The sequence below is a fragment of the Glossina fuscipes genome, unplaced genomic scaffold (assembly GCF_014805625.2).
Source record: "Glossina fuscipes isolate IAEA_lab_2018 unplaced genomic scaffold, Yale_Gfus_2 219, whole genome shotgun sequence".
Lineage (NCBI taxonomy): Eukaryota > Metazoa > Arthropoda > Insecta > Diptera > Glossinidae > Glossina > Glossina fuscipes.
The window spans coordinates 792548-809983 of NW_023998562.1; the positions used below are offsets into that span (position 1 = coordinate 792548).

Below are 17436 nucleotides of genomic sequence, written 5' to 3' on the forward strand. Positions count from 1 at the left end.
TCCTGCCCGACTTTTATATTGTTATAGAGGGGTAATACTGGACTGAGATATTATAATGATATAATGCGATATTACTAAAGTCTACTGCTGTTGTCACATAATATTTATGTACAGATAATAAATGTGCTTTGATAAAATTCAAAGTGATCTAAAACATAGTTGTTACAAAGCTCAATAATTGAAATGTGCAACTTCATTGCGGTTTGTTGCCTCTTAACGGAGTTTGCGGTACAAGCTTCTTGGTTCCGATGTGAAATAATCGTTGCTCAACTTTTGCACATCATTTACTTTGCAAAGCTGCTGATCTACTAAATATGATTGCATCGATCTAAACTAGTATTAATCAGACGATAACATGTGCAAAAAGCAGCGCGAAATCGGGAGATTTTCTCAGGTAAAGCATCCAAAGTCACTTTTAGGGACTTATGTGAATTTTCATTATTTTCAAGCCAATCATTTTCTAACTTTCTGATAGCTTACTGCGTTTTCACTTCACACCATCTCCGTAGGGTCAGCCGTACTTTTTCCAGTTTAATCCATTCGAAAACAGAAAAAATGCAATGCCGTGAATGACATCCATCTCTTCACGTTCTGATATACATTGAACGGCGGATTATATACTTGAAATTTTGGGGAACATAAACGGCTCAGGTAGGCTTTATGAAGTATTCAATTTCAATGCATAGAATTTATTTGGATTATGATCTTATATTTTAATAAGCCCTCAGAGTTATTACAATTCATATTTACAAATAAATACATTAATATATTTTCGATAACAAGAGATCTTGCTTGGAAAAATTCTCTTGGGCAAAATCTGCTAAACAGCAAGGTCTTTATAAAGAAGAATTTTGTAAAACTTTTTATAAACTAATGTTTATATTAATCGTCGCGGATAGTTCATCTTTCCACATTTACTAAAAATGGGAAAAGTTCACTCTTTGTAAATGCGCGAAACTCTTTTAATTTTTTTTCCGTAGTTTCATCGCTAATTCTGCTTAGACAAAATAAAAGAAAAAAAAAATTGCAATATCTTACATATCTGTATAACGCCGAGAGGCGCGTTTTGCTAAAAAAAGCAAATGGAAAGAAGTATTGCCGGCATATATCAGCTAAAGAGATGAATTTAAGGAACGAACAAAGGATAAATATTGGGAAAAGAAACTCTGCCACTTAAGTTATTTGTTTAAACGTGGGATCATTCTGTTCGATAAATGAAGTCTTTTATTCGTATTTCCAAAGACGTAAAGTAACTCATTCCGTCTCCTCTACATCGGGTTTGGTCATGGCTTCCTTTATATATCGAAAAAGGTTTTAATTAATAAAATCTTTGTTTATTCAAATATTTATGTTATGTAATTTATTCATATATCTGCTTAATAACCTTTTTATGAATCTTTAAAGGTGTCAACTTGCTTATTAACTCGTTTTAAAAGACATGAAAACAATTTCTGAAGATTACTTGAAAAAACTCTGCTTTTTTTTGTGGCCATAAAAAATAAACGTAAAACCATTTTTAAAAAATACATTAAAGCCTTAAACATTGTGTTGATGCACAGTAAAGTAGGTAATGAGGTGAGTAACAAAATTAAAATCAACATGCACACCTTTGCACGAACTTTGCTTTGACGAAGAAAATCCCCCAGTATTTCGATAATTACGGTCGAGACAAAAGACAGACCGAAAATGTTTTCTTTTAAGAATAAGACGTTTTCAGATATATATACATGTTTTCCATACAAGGGGAATAGATGGACTTGCCAGTGCACTTTAAAACGGACCGTTGAAGACAAGTGAACGAAGGGATGTGGTGCGTTCTTGCGTAATTGCTCCATAAAAGCGATTAAAGAAGTGTCATCAGTCACCCAAACATTTTTGGTAGATACATTTGGTTTTTTTTTGTTTTTTTTTTTTAATACAAGAAAAGTTCGCATGGTGAACAAAAATAAATCATAAACCATTTTTGTTATTGTGCTGCACGATGAAAAATTGATTTCACTGAAAGGGTTAAAAATGTTGGTACTCGTGACTAATAATAGAATAAAATGCTCTTAATGTTTTAGGTTTAGCTTGGATTACTCATCTGCAGACACGCAGAAGAAAAACAACAAACAACAGAGGTTGAGAGCACCGCACAATATCGTAGCGTAGATAACATTGTATCAAACCATCTTCACCAATTTTTATGTATGTAAAATTATAAATCATTTCAATGCCAAGGTTATATAATCCAAACTTTGAATGTTGGAACGTACGGTATAGAAAATTCTTTTGTTTTTGTTGATAATAATCTAATCTGTCTGTCGTCAAAAAGCTGCTACTTTTCTTGCTGGATGACGTGGCCAGTGGCCCGCTTGGCCACAATTTTACCCAAATGCAACTCAAAAGCCCTTGATCAACGATTAACGGTATCACAAGAACAAAAAAAAAAACAAATTTTCAAAGCTACTTTGTGTTCCAAACTATCTCAAAGTTACTACTCATAAGTGCCTATTTGAAAGCTACATGCTTCTTCCTTATTTCAGCGCTGTTAGGAAAAAACCTTTATCCTTCTATCCTTCTTGATGTCTTAAATTCTAAATGCTAATCCTTGAAATTCACTCCTACCTATTTTTATATCCTGCACTGAAAGATAGAGATATAGTCAATTTGCCATAATGTTCCAAAAGACATACTCAGATACCCTATAAAGCATATATATTTTTGATCAGAATGAAATTCTGAATTGATTAAGCAATGTCTATTCGTCTGTCTGTCTGCGTGGTATATTGCTGACGCTTTCCTGTTAAAGACATTGACTTCAATTTTGATGGAAACTTTGGAAGTTCTTACACGCAGCATAGCATTGAAAACGGGTCAAACGGGTCAGAGCGCTCGCCCGCAGTTAAGCCTTAGCTGAACGCAACTCACTTTCTCGAAGAAAGAAGTTGTGGCTTTTTGCGTATTAGTCAGAAATTATGAAATATAGAAGGCTGAAATTTTGCACGTTTTACGGAAAGCTCTACTGTCTATGTGTAAAAAACTTTCTAAATTTTTATGCTTATTAACCATAAGGTCAACCAGGAGATATCTTTAATACTATTATGTACCTTCCTCAAATGAATGCAAATCATCATCTGCTGAAGCAATACGGTGGACACCAGGATCTGGTGAGTTAATTTGTTTTCAATAGTACTAGCGATACAGGTCTCGGGCGTGTGAGAGTATAAGGCGACAAGATAAGTGTGTTAATTGTAAATTACGGGGAACGTCAGAACGTAGTGTTACGATATCGTTGACGTGGGTATCCCATAAAAGGACTAATTTTTCTTAACATTACCTTTTAGTGAAGTAATACTTGAAAGATAAATTTTATCCATTCACTTTTTTATGACAACAAATGAAAGCATTGGGCGCCAAGTCGTTCAATGGTGATGATGCGAGATTCAGACACAGCCAAACTTACTTACTTGTTTTCTTCTAATTTTGTACGTTGAGTCTGTAGACCACCTAGTAACCAGTGCTCTATATTTTTTATATAATTTTTATTAATTAAACTTATTAAATCTTGTAAAATCTCTTAACTTAGTAAACCTTTCACTCATGTTCAAGTTTTTTACACGTGCATTGATTAATAATATGCACGCCTTGCTTTTTCGGCTTCCCTCGTGTTTACTTTGACGTTCTAGCTATTGCGTCTGAACATATTTTCAAAAGCACACACGAGCATTTTCGGAAGCACACTCTAAAATTAATGCGAAAGTACATCTAACATTCTGGTATATATTCACCTCTTGATTTGAAATATTATGATTTTAAAAATACCAAAAACTGGCACCCATAAATTGATACTGCCTTTCTAAGCCGTTAAGATGTGCGACCGTCAGATCTTAGTACCCGAGTTTAATTTCCCAGGCTGTGGCTACGACATTTCTATCTCAACCTATTTCTTTCCGACCATAAACATGGTGTACGTATAGGGAGTAAATGAGTGAATATTCTTACATAAAATGAAGCGGTCTCACGTGACAGCACGCTTATGCCTCACTTTTCAAACGTTATATAGGCCATAGACGGTTTTCTACGAAAAAAATTTTTATTGAGCGAAAGTCCCACCCTTTGGCATCCTCATACAAACCAATCTGCTTCTAAAATAAGCAATAAGTCATCGATTGAAGGTGATATTATTTTGAAGCAGAGATATGTGCTGACTACCACCAGACCGATATCACATTCCAGTTTAGCGCTACTAACGGTTTTGAACATCTTGAAAAATCGCTCTGCAATATCTTTTCCCTTTACTTATTTATCCAAAGCTTGTATAAAGTATTTTGTGAACACTTCAAAGGAAAACTAAGGATGACGTCTAATGACGAAGAATTCCACTTTCACATAAGAAACACGAACTCTTGTGGTATTGTTAAATCTTAGAGATCGAAATTTCCAAAAATATTATTACCCGTAAATTAAAGGTGGTGTAAATACTAGGTGATAAATATTAGATGCATTAATTTATTGACTTGTCGCGATTATTACAAGGCACAAACCACTTGAGATAGTAAGAATCTAAACTTGCTTTTTCCTCTTTTAATGCATACTACAACACCTTTCCTTTCCTACTTACATGTTTTGGTTTTATTGTATTTAACTTTTTTTTTTTGCACAATTGTCATTACACACTATGAAAAAATTTTTAATAATAGCTCTTATATGAGAGATTTGTGTGAAGATTGTTATTGCTGTTGTTGTCAGTTGCTCTACATAAATCGCAATAACCAGACGTAGCGACAAGTAAAAGAAAAATCACAATAATATTTATAAGTTCACTAAGTAAAGCAAATAATAAAAAGCAAGAAAGAAAGAAAAACAAAAGCACACAAGAAAAATTCAATTCATACGCGGCACTTTCTCTTATAACAATAATGAATTAATTGTTTTTCAAAGCAAAGTTATGAGAATAATTTCATATCATATGCAGATATTTTTTACTGTTTTTGTTATTGCCTCACTTATTTCCCTTCTGTGTTTGATACACGATTAATTACATTACATTAAACACAAAATATATATAATTGAGGAGACACCTAATAAAAAAAGAAAAAAAATTGTTGATTATAACAAAATACTTAAGAGACAAACTAGTTTCATAATGTTGATAATAGGGCGAAAAACACGGCAACGATGTCAATCATTTTAAAAAATTTTGATTAAAGGAAAGGAAAGAGGATTGTATTATGTTAAATCTTTTCGTCCCCCTCATTTGCTTTATTTCGCACATTTCAGCAAATTTGATATGCTAAAGGAGAGGAGATATCCAACTTAACTAGTTTTTTAGTTAACTTTAAATTCCTCTACTCTGAATACAGTTCTATCGTCACAACGATGGGATCTAAAAAGCTGATAAAACAGACATGTAAACAAAGGAATTTCATAATGTTCGCGCCAACAACTCAGACAAAATTTGGCAACAGTTATATGGCCCGATAGGCAGTCAAATAACTAAAAGCAAAACTAAACTGTTTTCGATCTTCCCATATTCTCAAGATGCTAAATCTAAGTTCGATATTGTACAGTCGACGGTGAATAAACTGCCAATTTGAAGAGTACTTAACAAACTTAGTATATTATCTATGGCATATACAACAATCCGAAATCAATTCAGACGCAAAAAGCGCAAAAAACATAGAAAATATAAAAATTTTTGGCAAACAACTCTAAGGTACATGGGAGAGCAAGTGTTGGCGGGCGTTAACTATGATTATCTTTAAACCGAGATTTAATTAATCCCTAACTCATTGTCAACCTTTTAAAAATACTTAAAGCCCTTTTGGAACGGGAATATTAAAATGAAAATATCTGGAGGCACCAAGAGGTGTATGAAATCTATTGGAGATAAACATAGCCACGTTCACGCATATACATCTATAATAACTTATTCAGTTGATTTAAGCTTTTAAGTCCTTCCACTCCTCTTTCAACCACCATTGAAAACTCCTATAAGCAGTCTTACTTTCTGGGGTTCACATGCATTAAAAACAGCTTTAAACTTATGTACAAGCTGTTTTTTGCGCTAATTTACAATTTTCTCAATAAATATTTATGTGCCTTAAAGATGCTTACCGTCTTGTTTGCCTTGGTATCGACTGAGTCCAACAAACTGGTGCCTTGTGTGGTTGAAGATTGCGCGATGATTTATAGTTAAGATCACCGCATTCTGACTGCCATACTTGTAAGTTACCCTCGGCGGGATAAAATGTATATAAGCTGTTGGTAGACGAAGCGATTACCGGTGATCCACCAGCTGCTGCTACTAAAGCAGCAGTGGCATCTCCGACATTTGTTGTGTTTAATAAATTTGTGGTTGTTGGTAGGACATTAGCACTAGAGGCCAAAGTGGCGCTTGAAATAGGTTGCACCAATAGGGCGGAGGTGGCTGAAGCCCCGGCTGCTAATTGTCCAGCTGCCGCACTGTTTGGGAATATGTAATGCTGCATCCGGGTGGTTGTAGTCGCCGTGCATGTTGTACCTGAACCCTCATGTTTCAATATCAGTGCAGTGCTGGGATCATAGCCATGACGTTGACGTGTTATAGCATCAACTGAATGTGAACGATATCCAGCATTGCGTTGCGGCAATACCATCATACCATTACGACAACCAGTTGTAACAGCAGATGAAGCTACATTTGCTAATGTACTGCTCGTCTTAAGCATCGAAGGAGATGAGGCACGAGTTCTAGCTCTACGGAAACCACTGTTACTATTGCCACTTCCGCCCGGCGTAAAGCGATGATTGTGCACTGACTGATGACCGGCAGCAGACGCTACCATAGGTTGACGCTGCTTTTGATATTGTAGACGTTGCACCGTAGCAGATGGCGAACCATTGCCAGCATTGCTCGAAGAAGTTGTTGTGCCAGCTGTCAACGTTGAAACTGTATTTGCTGCACACAACGTAGCACGTGTGCTGTTTTGCATACTGACGGCATTATTATTATTATTATTGTTATTATTATTATTGCTACTGCTGTTGCTGTTGTCGTTCATTTGTATTAAAAACTTGCCATCATTAGATATTCTTCGGTCTTTATAAAATTTATCTAACAACTGTAATTGCTGCTGTTGTACTGACATGATGTTTTGTTGACGTCTTATAATCTGCGGTGCTCCTATTGTCAACAACCTGGAATTTTTTGTTAAATCCATACCACCTTTGTGTCCAACTGGCGTTGAAGATGACGGCAGTTCACTTGGATGAGCGGCCGATAAACCTCCAGTAGCTGCTGATGACAATTGCGCCAAATTGGAACCAATGTTAAATTGCTGCTGTTGTTTAACATGACTATTGCTATTGTTACTATTATTGCTACTATTGCTGCTATTGTTACCTAACGTTCCACTTGTTTGATGCTCTGAATCAGTTGAAATGCGATCCGGATCACTTTCAAAGCCTTCATCTAGGGAACGTGTAGGGCTTAATATAGGTTTAGAATGTTGTTCCACTTTCAAATGACTGTTGCTATTATTATTATTGCTGCTATTGGTGGCCGTCATGGTTACATCTATTTTGCTATTTGAAGACATTTTTTTTCTTTTCATATAAGCTATACACTTACTGTAATTCTTAAGTTTTTTGTGTTTACTAAACACATACGCATACACGGTATAAAATGAAAATATTAGATCAAATAACTTTAAAGTTTACACTTGGTTACGCTTGGCGAAATAATGTGAAACGCAAAACACTTTGCTGCCGAGTTTAAAAAACAGAAAAAAAAAGGCAAACCACTATTGTTACAAAACAGTCATGTGCAACCGGCAGCCTAAGTTTTAATTTCTTTAATTTAATATTTTCTTTTTTTGTACTTAACGTGCTAAACAAACAATTTCAAATATGTTTGCAAATTATTGTCAACAACATGCAATCTTCTTTTAATGTATTCACTTCCAATATTTTGCTTAACAATCCCTGTGTGAGTTCGCACATAGAAAAATATTTTAATTTTGCTTTCTTCCCTTTTAATCCGCTAAACACGTCTTTACTAAACAAAAGTCGTTTTTATACTAAACAAATGGCTGGTGCCAAAGACAAGTCTAATGATGGATATAGTAGATGTATGCAATTTCTGAAGAAGGTGTGCAAGCAAATCCAGCAAAAGGTCTATATTAATTCGTCTTCACTTTTCTTTGAAAGAATATTTTTTTCTAAATCGGACATATAAACGACTTTATCACAAATCCTTCTTGAGCTGATGGGATATTTTTTGCGCTTTAGATTCCTACTGGCTTATTCCTCTTTAAGGTTAATTTCAAGAGAAGTTGATAATTGGACAAAAAGTTCAATTAAATGGGTCTAATGCTGCAAATTAATCTTAGCTTCTCTAAAGAATGGAGCTTATTTTCCCTTCCATTGTCTTTTTCTTGCAATCTCAATCACCTTCTTGTTGGATATGATCTCTCCTATCCCAGGCAACATCCTCTCATATTCGGCCTACATTGATAATGATTGTTTCAATCCAAACTAGTTTTGTATAAATATTTCGATTCCATTATAGCAAGAGTTTGCAGTAAGTCATTTTGTTTTGGTATCGAACCTTGAAAATCGAACTTCCAAGTGCAAAGATATGAGTACCAGACTTGGGCTTAAAACTGTGTTGACAGTTGTACAAACATTTTATGAATGGTGTAACTTAACAATTCAAGTTTGCTTTAAGAGAATTTTAAAATAAAGACTCTCAACTTAATGCTCGCGTTCTCTCTTTCCCTTGCTATCCCTCTATTGTAATCAAACGTTTCGATGATCTTCAGCATTGCTATTGTTCAGGTGTAACATACAACAACTCAGGCTTGCTTGCATTGCAGCGACGGCAATAAAAAGTAAGCACGTATTGAAAAATAAAAAACTAAACATTAGGCATGAAACAAATGGACCTCAAGCAAACTTACACACATAAGCTATTTACACACTGTCCAAAGGAAAAACTGTTAACAGTCTTTGCGTTTAATTTTTCCAGTTATTATTTCTAAATTTTGTTCTCAGAAATCCATTCTGTACACTCAACGGACCATCCATAAAAGTACACAGCAAAGCAAATTTTACTCTCAAAACATCTGGTTAAACAATTGAACACATGAATCTCTGCATTTTCTTATTTCGCTTATTTCATTTCAAAAAATTAGAAGAACATTTTTTCAAAATTTCTCTCATTTATAAAGAAAAGAGTAAAAGTTTAAATTTTTACTCTTTTTTTACCATTAACGAGATACAAATGCAAAGACTGTTAACAATCTTTTCTGTGGACTGAGTGTAAGTTTGTTTTTGGTCTACTTGTTTCATGCGTAATGTTTTTTTTTTTACTTTTCAATGCATGGTTACTTTTTATTGCCGTCGCTGCAATGCAAGCAAGCCTGAGTTGTTGTATGTTACACCTGAACAATAGCAATGCTGAAGATCATCGAAACGTTTGATTACAATAGAGGGATAGCAAGGGAAAGAGAGAACGCGAGCATTAAGTTGGGAGTCTTTATTTTAAAATTCTCTTAAAGCAAACTTGAATTGTTAAGTTACACCATTCATAAAATGTTTGTACAACTGTCAACACAGTTTTAAGCCCAAGTCTGGTACTCATATCTTTGCACTTGGAAGTTCGATTTTCAAGGTTCGATACCAAAACAAAATGACTTACTGCAAACTCTTGCTATAATGGAATCGAAATATTTATACAAAACTAGTTTGGATTGAAACAATCATTATCAATGTAGGCCGAATATGAGAGGATGTTGCCTGGGATAGGAGAGATCATATCCAACAAGAAGGTGATTGAGATTGCAAGAAAAAGACAATGGAAGGGAAAATAAGCTCCATTCTTTAGAGAAGCTAAGATTAATTTGCAGCATTAGACCCATTTAATTGAACTTTTTGTCCAATTATCAACTTCTCTTGAAATTAACCTTAAAGAGGAATAAGCCAGTAGGAATCTAAAGCGCAAAAAATATCCCATCAGCTCAAGAAAGATTTGTGATAAAGTCGTTTATATGTCCGATTTAGAAAAAAATATTCTTTCAAAGAAAAGTGAAGACGAATTAACATAGAGCTTTTGCTGGATTTGCTTGCACGCCTTCTTCAGAAATTGTGCACATCTACTATGTCGATCAAAGGACTTACCTTTGACACTAGCTGTTTTCTTTAATAAGCAGTACGATAAGCTAAATGTATTATTACGTATATACTGTATGGAAAAATGTATGTGACCACCTTGCACGAAGAAATGGCGTACAAAAGTGTAGGTCAGCGGCACTAAATGATATGAAAGGTAGTGTCGAGAAAACATTTCATCTAAAGTGTGGACGTATAAAATAAAATTTAATTATAAATTGTTAACTTATAGGTAATGAAAACCGTCTAAAAAAAATGGCAAAGTCCGTAAACATTTTAATAAATAAGACGTTCGCTCATCATTAATTTTGGATACAATGTATTATTTACTGAGGTGAGCTAATATGTTCAGATAATTAGTTTCTTAAAACTTTTAAACAGAAGGAAAGCGGAGAATACTTTTCGTAAGTTTGTTGCAGTTTTGGTTTTAATAGATTTTAGAATGGACAAATAAAGATTGGTGGGAGTTTGAAACGCGCACACACTAAATTTTAGGAGAACTGTTAAATGAAAAACCGTCGCGTTGGGACTTTCGAAAAATGTTTACAAAATTTCTAGCGGACAGTATAAATGAACCAATTCAAGGTTTTCTAGCATAGCCGTGGAGCGAAGCACCGGTAATGTTGCGGCTTTAAGCAGTTGGTTGTTGACTTTTTATGTGGCATAGGTGATCCGTCATGGCAAGACAGATTTAAACATTTTTTATACTCACTTTTGTAAGTCATGACTTAGCATAAACTGTTAATTTAAAACAAAGTTTCTCAATAACTAACAAAGTCTTTCTCTCTCTACGTTGCTCTCATGCGTTTCTCAACTCTATATATTCTATGAGTAGTTTATTCTTGGTTTACTCATAGCCTGAATTTAATTGAAAGAAATTTCAGTTTTTATCAATGAACTATAAAAATTAATCTCACAAGAACACAGCTGGAAATGGACGTTTACCAACCTCTCTCTTGGGGCCAATATTCACTCTCTGCGAGTTATCCGCTCTCCGCTGTATTAAAGCACCTGTTACAGCTGTGAAACTTTACATATATATATTCTGCCTTAACAAACAACACATACAACACATACAACATTATTCACCGCTGCCAACAAGTTAATAGTGTTGTTTTGCTGTCGTTGTATCATTGTTGTTGTTTTTTTTTGTGCGGATTTTCTGTTTTTGGCTTATTTTCTCGAAATATCTTTGTTTGGTTTACTTTCATTGATTCAAAGCTGAAGCTGACGCTGATGCTAAAGCTGTGTATGAATACATATATTATACATACAAGCCATGAGAGCACGGCATATGAATCGTTCATATTACACCACCAACTAACAGAGAAAACTGTGTTTATAACGGTGTGTTGATGCAATTTTTGTTCATTCGTTCGTTTGGTGGCTGGGGGGTCTGGGCGGTTTGGGGGTCTGGCCATGGAGTGCTATTTATGGAAAGAAAAGGAAAAAAAATGTAAAGAGAAAGAGTAGCCGTGGAGCATGTGAGGAGATAAATTTAGCAGCAAATGTGCAAGTGCAACGGAACTAGATTTGTTTTATAAGCCGATACCTGTATAGGTTGCCTTTTATTTTACTGCTTTGTCCATAATAAAGGTGTAAGGCGGTTGTGCAGTGTAAATGCGTTTGCGGTTTACGTGGTGGCGCTACAGTCTCTACCAGTAAAACCTGCTATTGTGAGATGTTGCCTCTGTATGGCCAAGCGGCATGCATAGCTAAACTTACTGGCTATATATGATCACAAGTATAAAATAACAGCAGCTCGCAAAAGACAATGAAAAAGAAAACAATTTCGATGTTATCGTAAATCGATGTTGAATCTGGAATGTTGCCCTTACTGTGATTGATTTCCGGGTAAAAATGTCTACACTGGCGGTGCGGCAACTTTTTGTATTATCATCGTATGATGATAATGTTTGCTTATAAGGCTTTATTTTCTTGTTTAATTATTTACCGACGGCTTTTTCTTTTCTTCCTTTTTTAATTTTTTCTGCGTTACTTTTTTTGGTCTTAAGGCAAAATCTTAGAGAAAAGAAAAAGTGGTCATGAAAAGGAAGAAAAAATAAGAAAAGTAAAGAAATGTTAAACGAAGAGAAATTGCTACACATTCCCATCAGGCATGGCAGTCTACATACATATATACGCTACACCGCATATCTTTTTATGTATATGACTGTGCGGCATTCAATGTCTACAATTCAATGTTGGCGGCAACCTGACAACTTTTACGATACAATCAAAATGATGCAGTTTTTTTTGTGTAACATTTTTTTTAAATCTTTTTTTTTCTTGATTTTCCACTGGTTTTATGCCTTGAAGATAAATGTATAACGCACGATTACTTCGGTAATTGAACGTTTTTGGCAATGCTGGGAGTTTTACTTTTCTTCAAGCATTTTCTAAAAAAGGCTAAAGAAGTTGAAGAAGCAGAGGATTGAATCGTCTATCAAACAGAGAGCGGTTTAAAGCTGGTTTCGATTAAAATGTTATTACATGTTAAGGGTGTCTTTGTAATAAAATTATACGAAAATTAAAAAAAAATGAGAAACGAAACTACCTTTTCGATTTTTTCGATTATTACGGGTTCAGTCGCAGAACATTGATGTCTAAAGTCTTGGTTTTCTGTCGCATACATAGCTATTTGGTTATTGCATTCTTCCAGATTATCACTGTGCCCGTAAAAACATGTTTTGATGGTTTAAAAGTTGTGTAAAGTATCGGCAACGCCGTTTACTTTTTACATATTAGGATCAACCCGATCAACTATTGAGATAAGTTTGTGGCAAAATTTAAAAGTTCTTACTAGCAATGAGGATAGAATAAAATTGTGCGCTATTTTCTTTACTTGTCAGTAAACTTAAAATGACTTCTTATGTTGATTTTTACACAGCGCTTTGAAAAAATAGTTTAGGCCTTTGAACAAATCAGACAGTGTGGAAACGTAATGAAGTCAATATATAAATATAAAAACGATATTAACGAATCATTTTTTTATAAACCATAAAACCTATTCACAAATTAGGAATGAATGATTGAGACATTAAACTCTCCTTCTAACTCCGCTCACTTGGAAACGCTTGCCATACAGAGGAAGTTCGGCCATTTGATTGGCTGTATTTGGGGAGATCTTAGGAGGAGAAGCAATAGATCTCAGATAAGATAGAGCTTCTTCTTTCCAGGTCTAAAAATTTAAGATTATCCAAGAAGGGCAAACATCTTGCTAAATTGCTCGATAAAATTTTTGAAACGTCGTTTTACCGTGTTCTATTCGAGGATACACCAAATTATTTGGGATCCCCAGCTCTATCAGGCAGTTATGCAAACTGGTACTTAAGAATCCTTCGAAGAGTCACAAAACGACCGGGCAATTAGTAGCTAATGTATGGTAGCAAAATTTGATGTCCAATTTATATCAGCCGGCATATACAATAACTTGAGACGAGATCTTTGCCCTCCTATGAATCCTATGAATTATTGAAGCTTTTCACGTGTTATAGATGACTTCCAGTGTAGTGTTTTAATGAAAGTGAATGTATTTTAAACGCAACCACGATCATTTTCAAAAGCAATCTCAAAGATTCCATCAAAAATAATAGCCCAACGTTTCAACTTCTGCCGTACCTTTGATTAACGAAAACCCCCGAAAGCCAAAAATCATCTTTTAAAATTATAAGTTATCTCTTCAGTGATGGGCTTGATGCAAGGGGTGGTAATGAAAAAGGAATTTTTAATTTTTTATGAAATTATATACGTTTTCAAGGCCACCTCCCATGATAAACATAAATAAATAAAATAAATGATAAAATCTTTCTTCACCATCACCAGACACTTCTTTTCATTATTTTTCTCAAGTTACTTCTTGAAGCTTAATGCAATCGAAGCACAACTTTTAGGGTGACAAAAACTTATTGAGGTGTCTACGTAAATTAAGTTGCAAATGTCCACGGTAATATTAATAAATCGCTATTTCTCAAATTGATGGAAAGATCAATGAAATCAAATAGAATAAAACAGTATAAACACATGCCCGGCCATTCTGAAGGACTCGCAGAAGCTGAAGCAAAATAGAGTTAAATACTTTGCGCTGCAAGAGAAGTTTCTACAAATGTTTTTAAGAGAAAACCAACTATTAAAAGTTCCCATTTCATTTTTAAGAGCTTTTCCAAATGATTTATGTTATTGTTTGCAACAACTCAACGATAGTTATTAGGAAAGCTTAAGTCCCGAAGGATGTAAATCATATTTTCGATAATAAAAAATAAAAATTAAAGAACGTATATGAATATACCTATAACACGCACCGTACAAATGTGTATGTACATTAAGGGAAATCTTTGTTACTCCTTAACAAGCTGTCTGCACTAAATAAATGTATTTATGTATTAACGTCTGTATGCAGCAATAATAAATATAAAAAACAAAAAATTCACATCAGCGAAAGACGCGTGCCGTCGTAAAAAATCATCAACAAACACTAAAACCAGCTAACTAACGTAATAACAACCACATTAACAAGTTTATGTCTATGACAAGAAGTAATAATAATAACAACAATAATAGCAACAACAGAAAAGTAAAAACCAACAAAAGCAGAGCAACAGTAACAGAAACATCTTAAACTAAACATAACAAACAACGTTAAATAAACGTTGCCTTTGGCTACTTTGTGTATAAGAGAATTGTACAACATTACGTTTTGATTCATACTATCTAACCAACATTAACACCAACAAAAATATAATAAAAATACACAATCCAGAATAACATGTATTTTGCGGTAAGCATAGAGGAGCGCTACAATACTTTGCTTTCCTGCTCTTGCTGTGACTGAAACCAAAGCTGTTGCTGTTACACAAGATTCTTTAGCTATCAAATCTCTATAATTTTTTTCTACATCATAGATTTTAACATATATATATATATATGTACGCACGCGCGTCTATACACACATATATACAAATATGTATTATTCGCGTGCATATTTATACGAGGGAGAGCTGCAATATGCCCAAACCGTTAAAATTACGTACGTATATAAAATTACGTAAATAAATGTTTTTTTTTTTTTGCAATGAAGTTCATCTCAAGGTCAACACCTATTACGTAACTTTTTCCCAATGAGAAGATTCGGCACTTACAGTCACCAGAAAAGTTGCTTCGCTCTGCTATCGCTCTGTCTCAATCTCTTCATTCCACGCAGAACAGTATCTTAATACAAATATCTTCAGCAATGTGAATAGCTCGTAATCTAAAAGTAACCAAATCCATAACGACATCCAATTGCACTGCCATATCTAGCCGATAACTATTACGCTGAAAAATCCCATCGTCTTGCCTATGGACATATAGGCGCCATTCTGTACTTGATAATTGGCTCAATTTCACAACTTATTTTAGCAGCATTCTTGTGTGATGTTTATGGACTTATGGACAGCACGCCCATTCAATCTTCCTAATATATATATTCATATAGCTTGACGACATGTACTTCCAATTTGCCATTGCCATTTGTCTCATCATGATTCACATTGCCAATGAATATTTTGCATCAGCCTTAGAACGTCGTCACCACTGCCTTGTGAACAAAAAGTGTAAGTGCGGGAAAAAAATCCAAGTTTGAAGAAACGAGAAAGTTGATGATGAAGAACTGGACAATTCTTCGAACAGTTTAAAGGGAATTTTGTTGGTGATTCATTAATCATTTGAATGGACATATAATCATTTGCTAAATCAAGAAAATGCACGAGGAAAAATATATTTATTCGTTGCTCCAGTCATTTCGAGTGCATGATTGAGTCAATATTTCCTATGCGTAACGTCAGATTGTAACGTCCAATAATGTGAAACAAGAGAAATTGGGCTTTCCCGATAATACACAGCCATTTACACTCCAATCTGTGAGATCTCAAATTTTATTTCATGTCTTAATGGTCGCAACTTATGCTCCAACAAATCTGATGAAGAGGATGCAGGCCGCAGTAACTAGAACTTCGATTTCTTCAATTTATTTTATTTCTGGAGGCAGCTTTTCGAACAGCTGTGATACCAGGAAGAAATATATCTTTTCTCACGCTATTAAGAAACCGGTCTATAATTCTCCCGACTAACACAATAAATAATTTGAAAAATCCATATTATTTTCAGAAAATGCCAGTTTAGTGTCACTTCGGCCATTACGAATTGTAGCGGATTTACTAGTGATACTTCTGCTATTTTCAAAGCGGAGAACTCCGAGCTTCACGTGTTGCTTAAACAAAGTCTTTCGAAGCGAGCAAATAGCATTCAATCCCAGTATAGGATTGAGAAGAGAGAGCGAGTTATGCTAACTTTCCCCGTCGAGAGCAACAATTTGCTGGTTGCTTGCTGATTTCGAAGGAGGCTGTACCCACGACGATGAGTACAGTGCATGCCTTAAAGAGGAAAGCATTAAAATATACTGTAATTGAAATGAACACATACTGAAACTGACAAAAGCCATTATCGCTTATTATATTTTACGAAAATTTGAGCATTTGGACAAAACGTTGCTTTTTCGAAATAAGTACATCGCTTACTCACAATCGACTAAAAATCGTACGAGTCGACTTTCAAATTTCTGCCTCACCATTCATATCGTTCAGACTTGAATGAACTGTTATCCGCTGGCAAATCTCAAAAAGATGCTGAAACGTATTTCGAATATTTTAATAAACTGTTCCATAAAAAGACAATGAAATATTAGGGAAGCGATGCATTGATTCCACTACGCTTGCAGAAGTCAATGTTAATGGAAAAGGTCGAATCATACAAAAAAAATCTTGTCTCTCCCAGGAGTTATTAACCAATTTACTAAAACCACGCTGTTCATGCTTTTAAGTTCTTCTCGGCTGCAAAGTGAATAGACGCTTTTTACAATGGTTTCAGTAAAGCTTTTCATAAAGTCAATCTTTAGTTTAGTTGGTAAGTTTATCTGACGTTGTATGAAAATCGATCAAACCGTATCTCTCAAACTTAACGGAAAGGATTCAATTTTTCTTTCACATTTCAAGATTGATATCGATTGCACCTTGGACTCCTCATTCATTTTGTTATTCATTTTTTACCTGAACGACCTAATTATTTTTGCAATATGCAGCAAAACCTTTTTTATCCTGGCGATAACTCATTTAGTGTCTTAACTGACGGGAACTCTCAATTTTATTCAATTAGATCCGTATTCTTCAAAAGACTTACGCTGCGTTTAGACGATATTTTAGATAAGCCTTTTCTATAAATCTGCTAAGATGGCTATGGTCTCAACTACGTCGTCCTTATCATACGATA

General features: G+C 34.6%; 1 protein-coding gene across 1 annotated transcript in view; it reads right to left on the reverse strand.

The window, feature by feature from the left end:
- LOC119642152 (nuclear transcription factor Y subunit alpha) overlaps positions 1–7974 on the reverse strand; it is an 88605-nt gene extending 80631 nt beyond the window's left edge. Inside the window, exon 1 of the mRNA XM_038041147.1 lies at positions 6100–7974. Coding sequence (XP_037897075.1) covers positions 6100–7577 — 1478 coding nt within the window. The 5' untranslated portion in view covers positions 7578–7974. The remainder of the gene's footprint in view (positions 1–6099) is intronic.
- Between the last annotated feature and the right edge of the window lie 9462 nt (positions 7975–17436).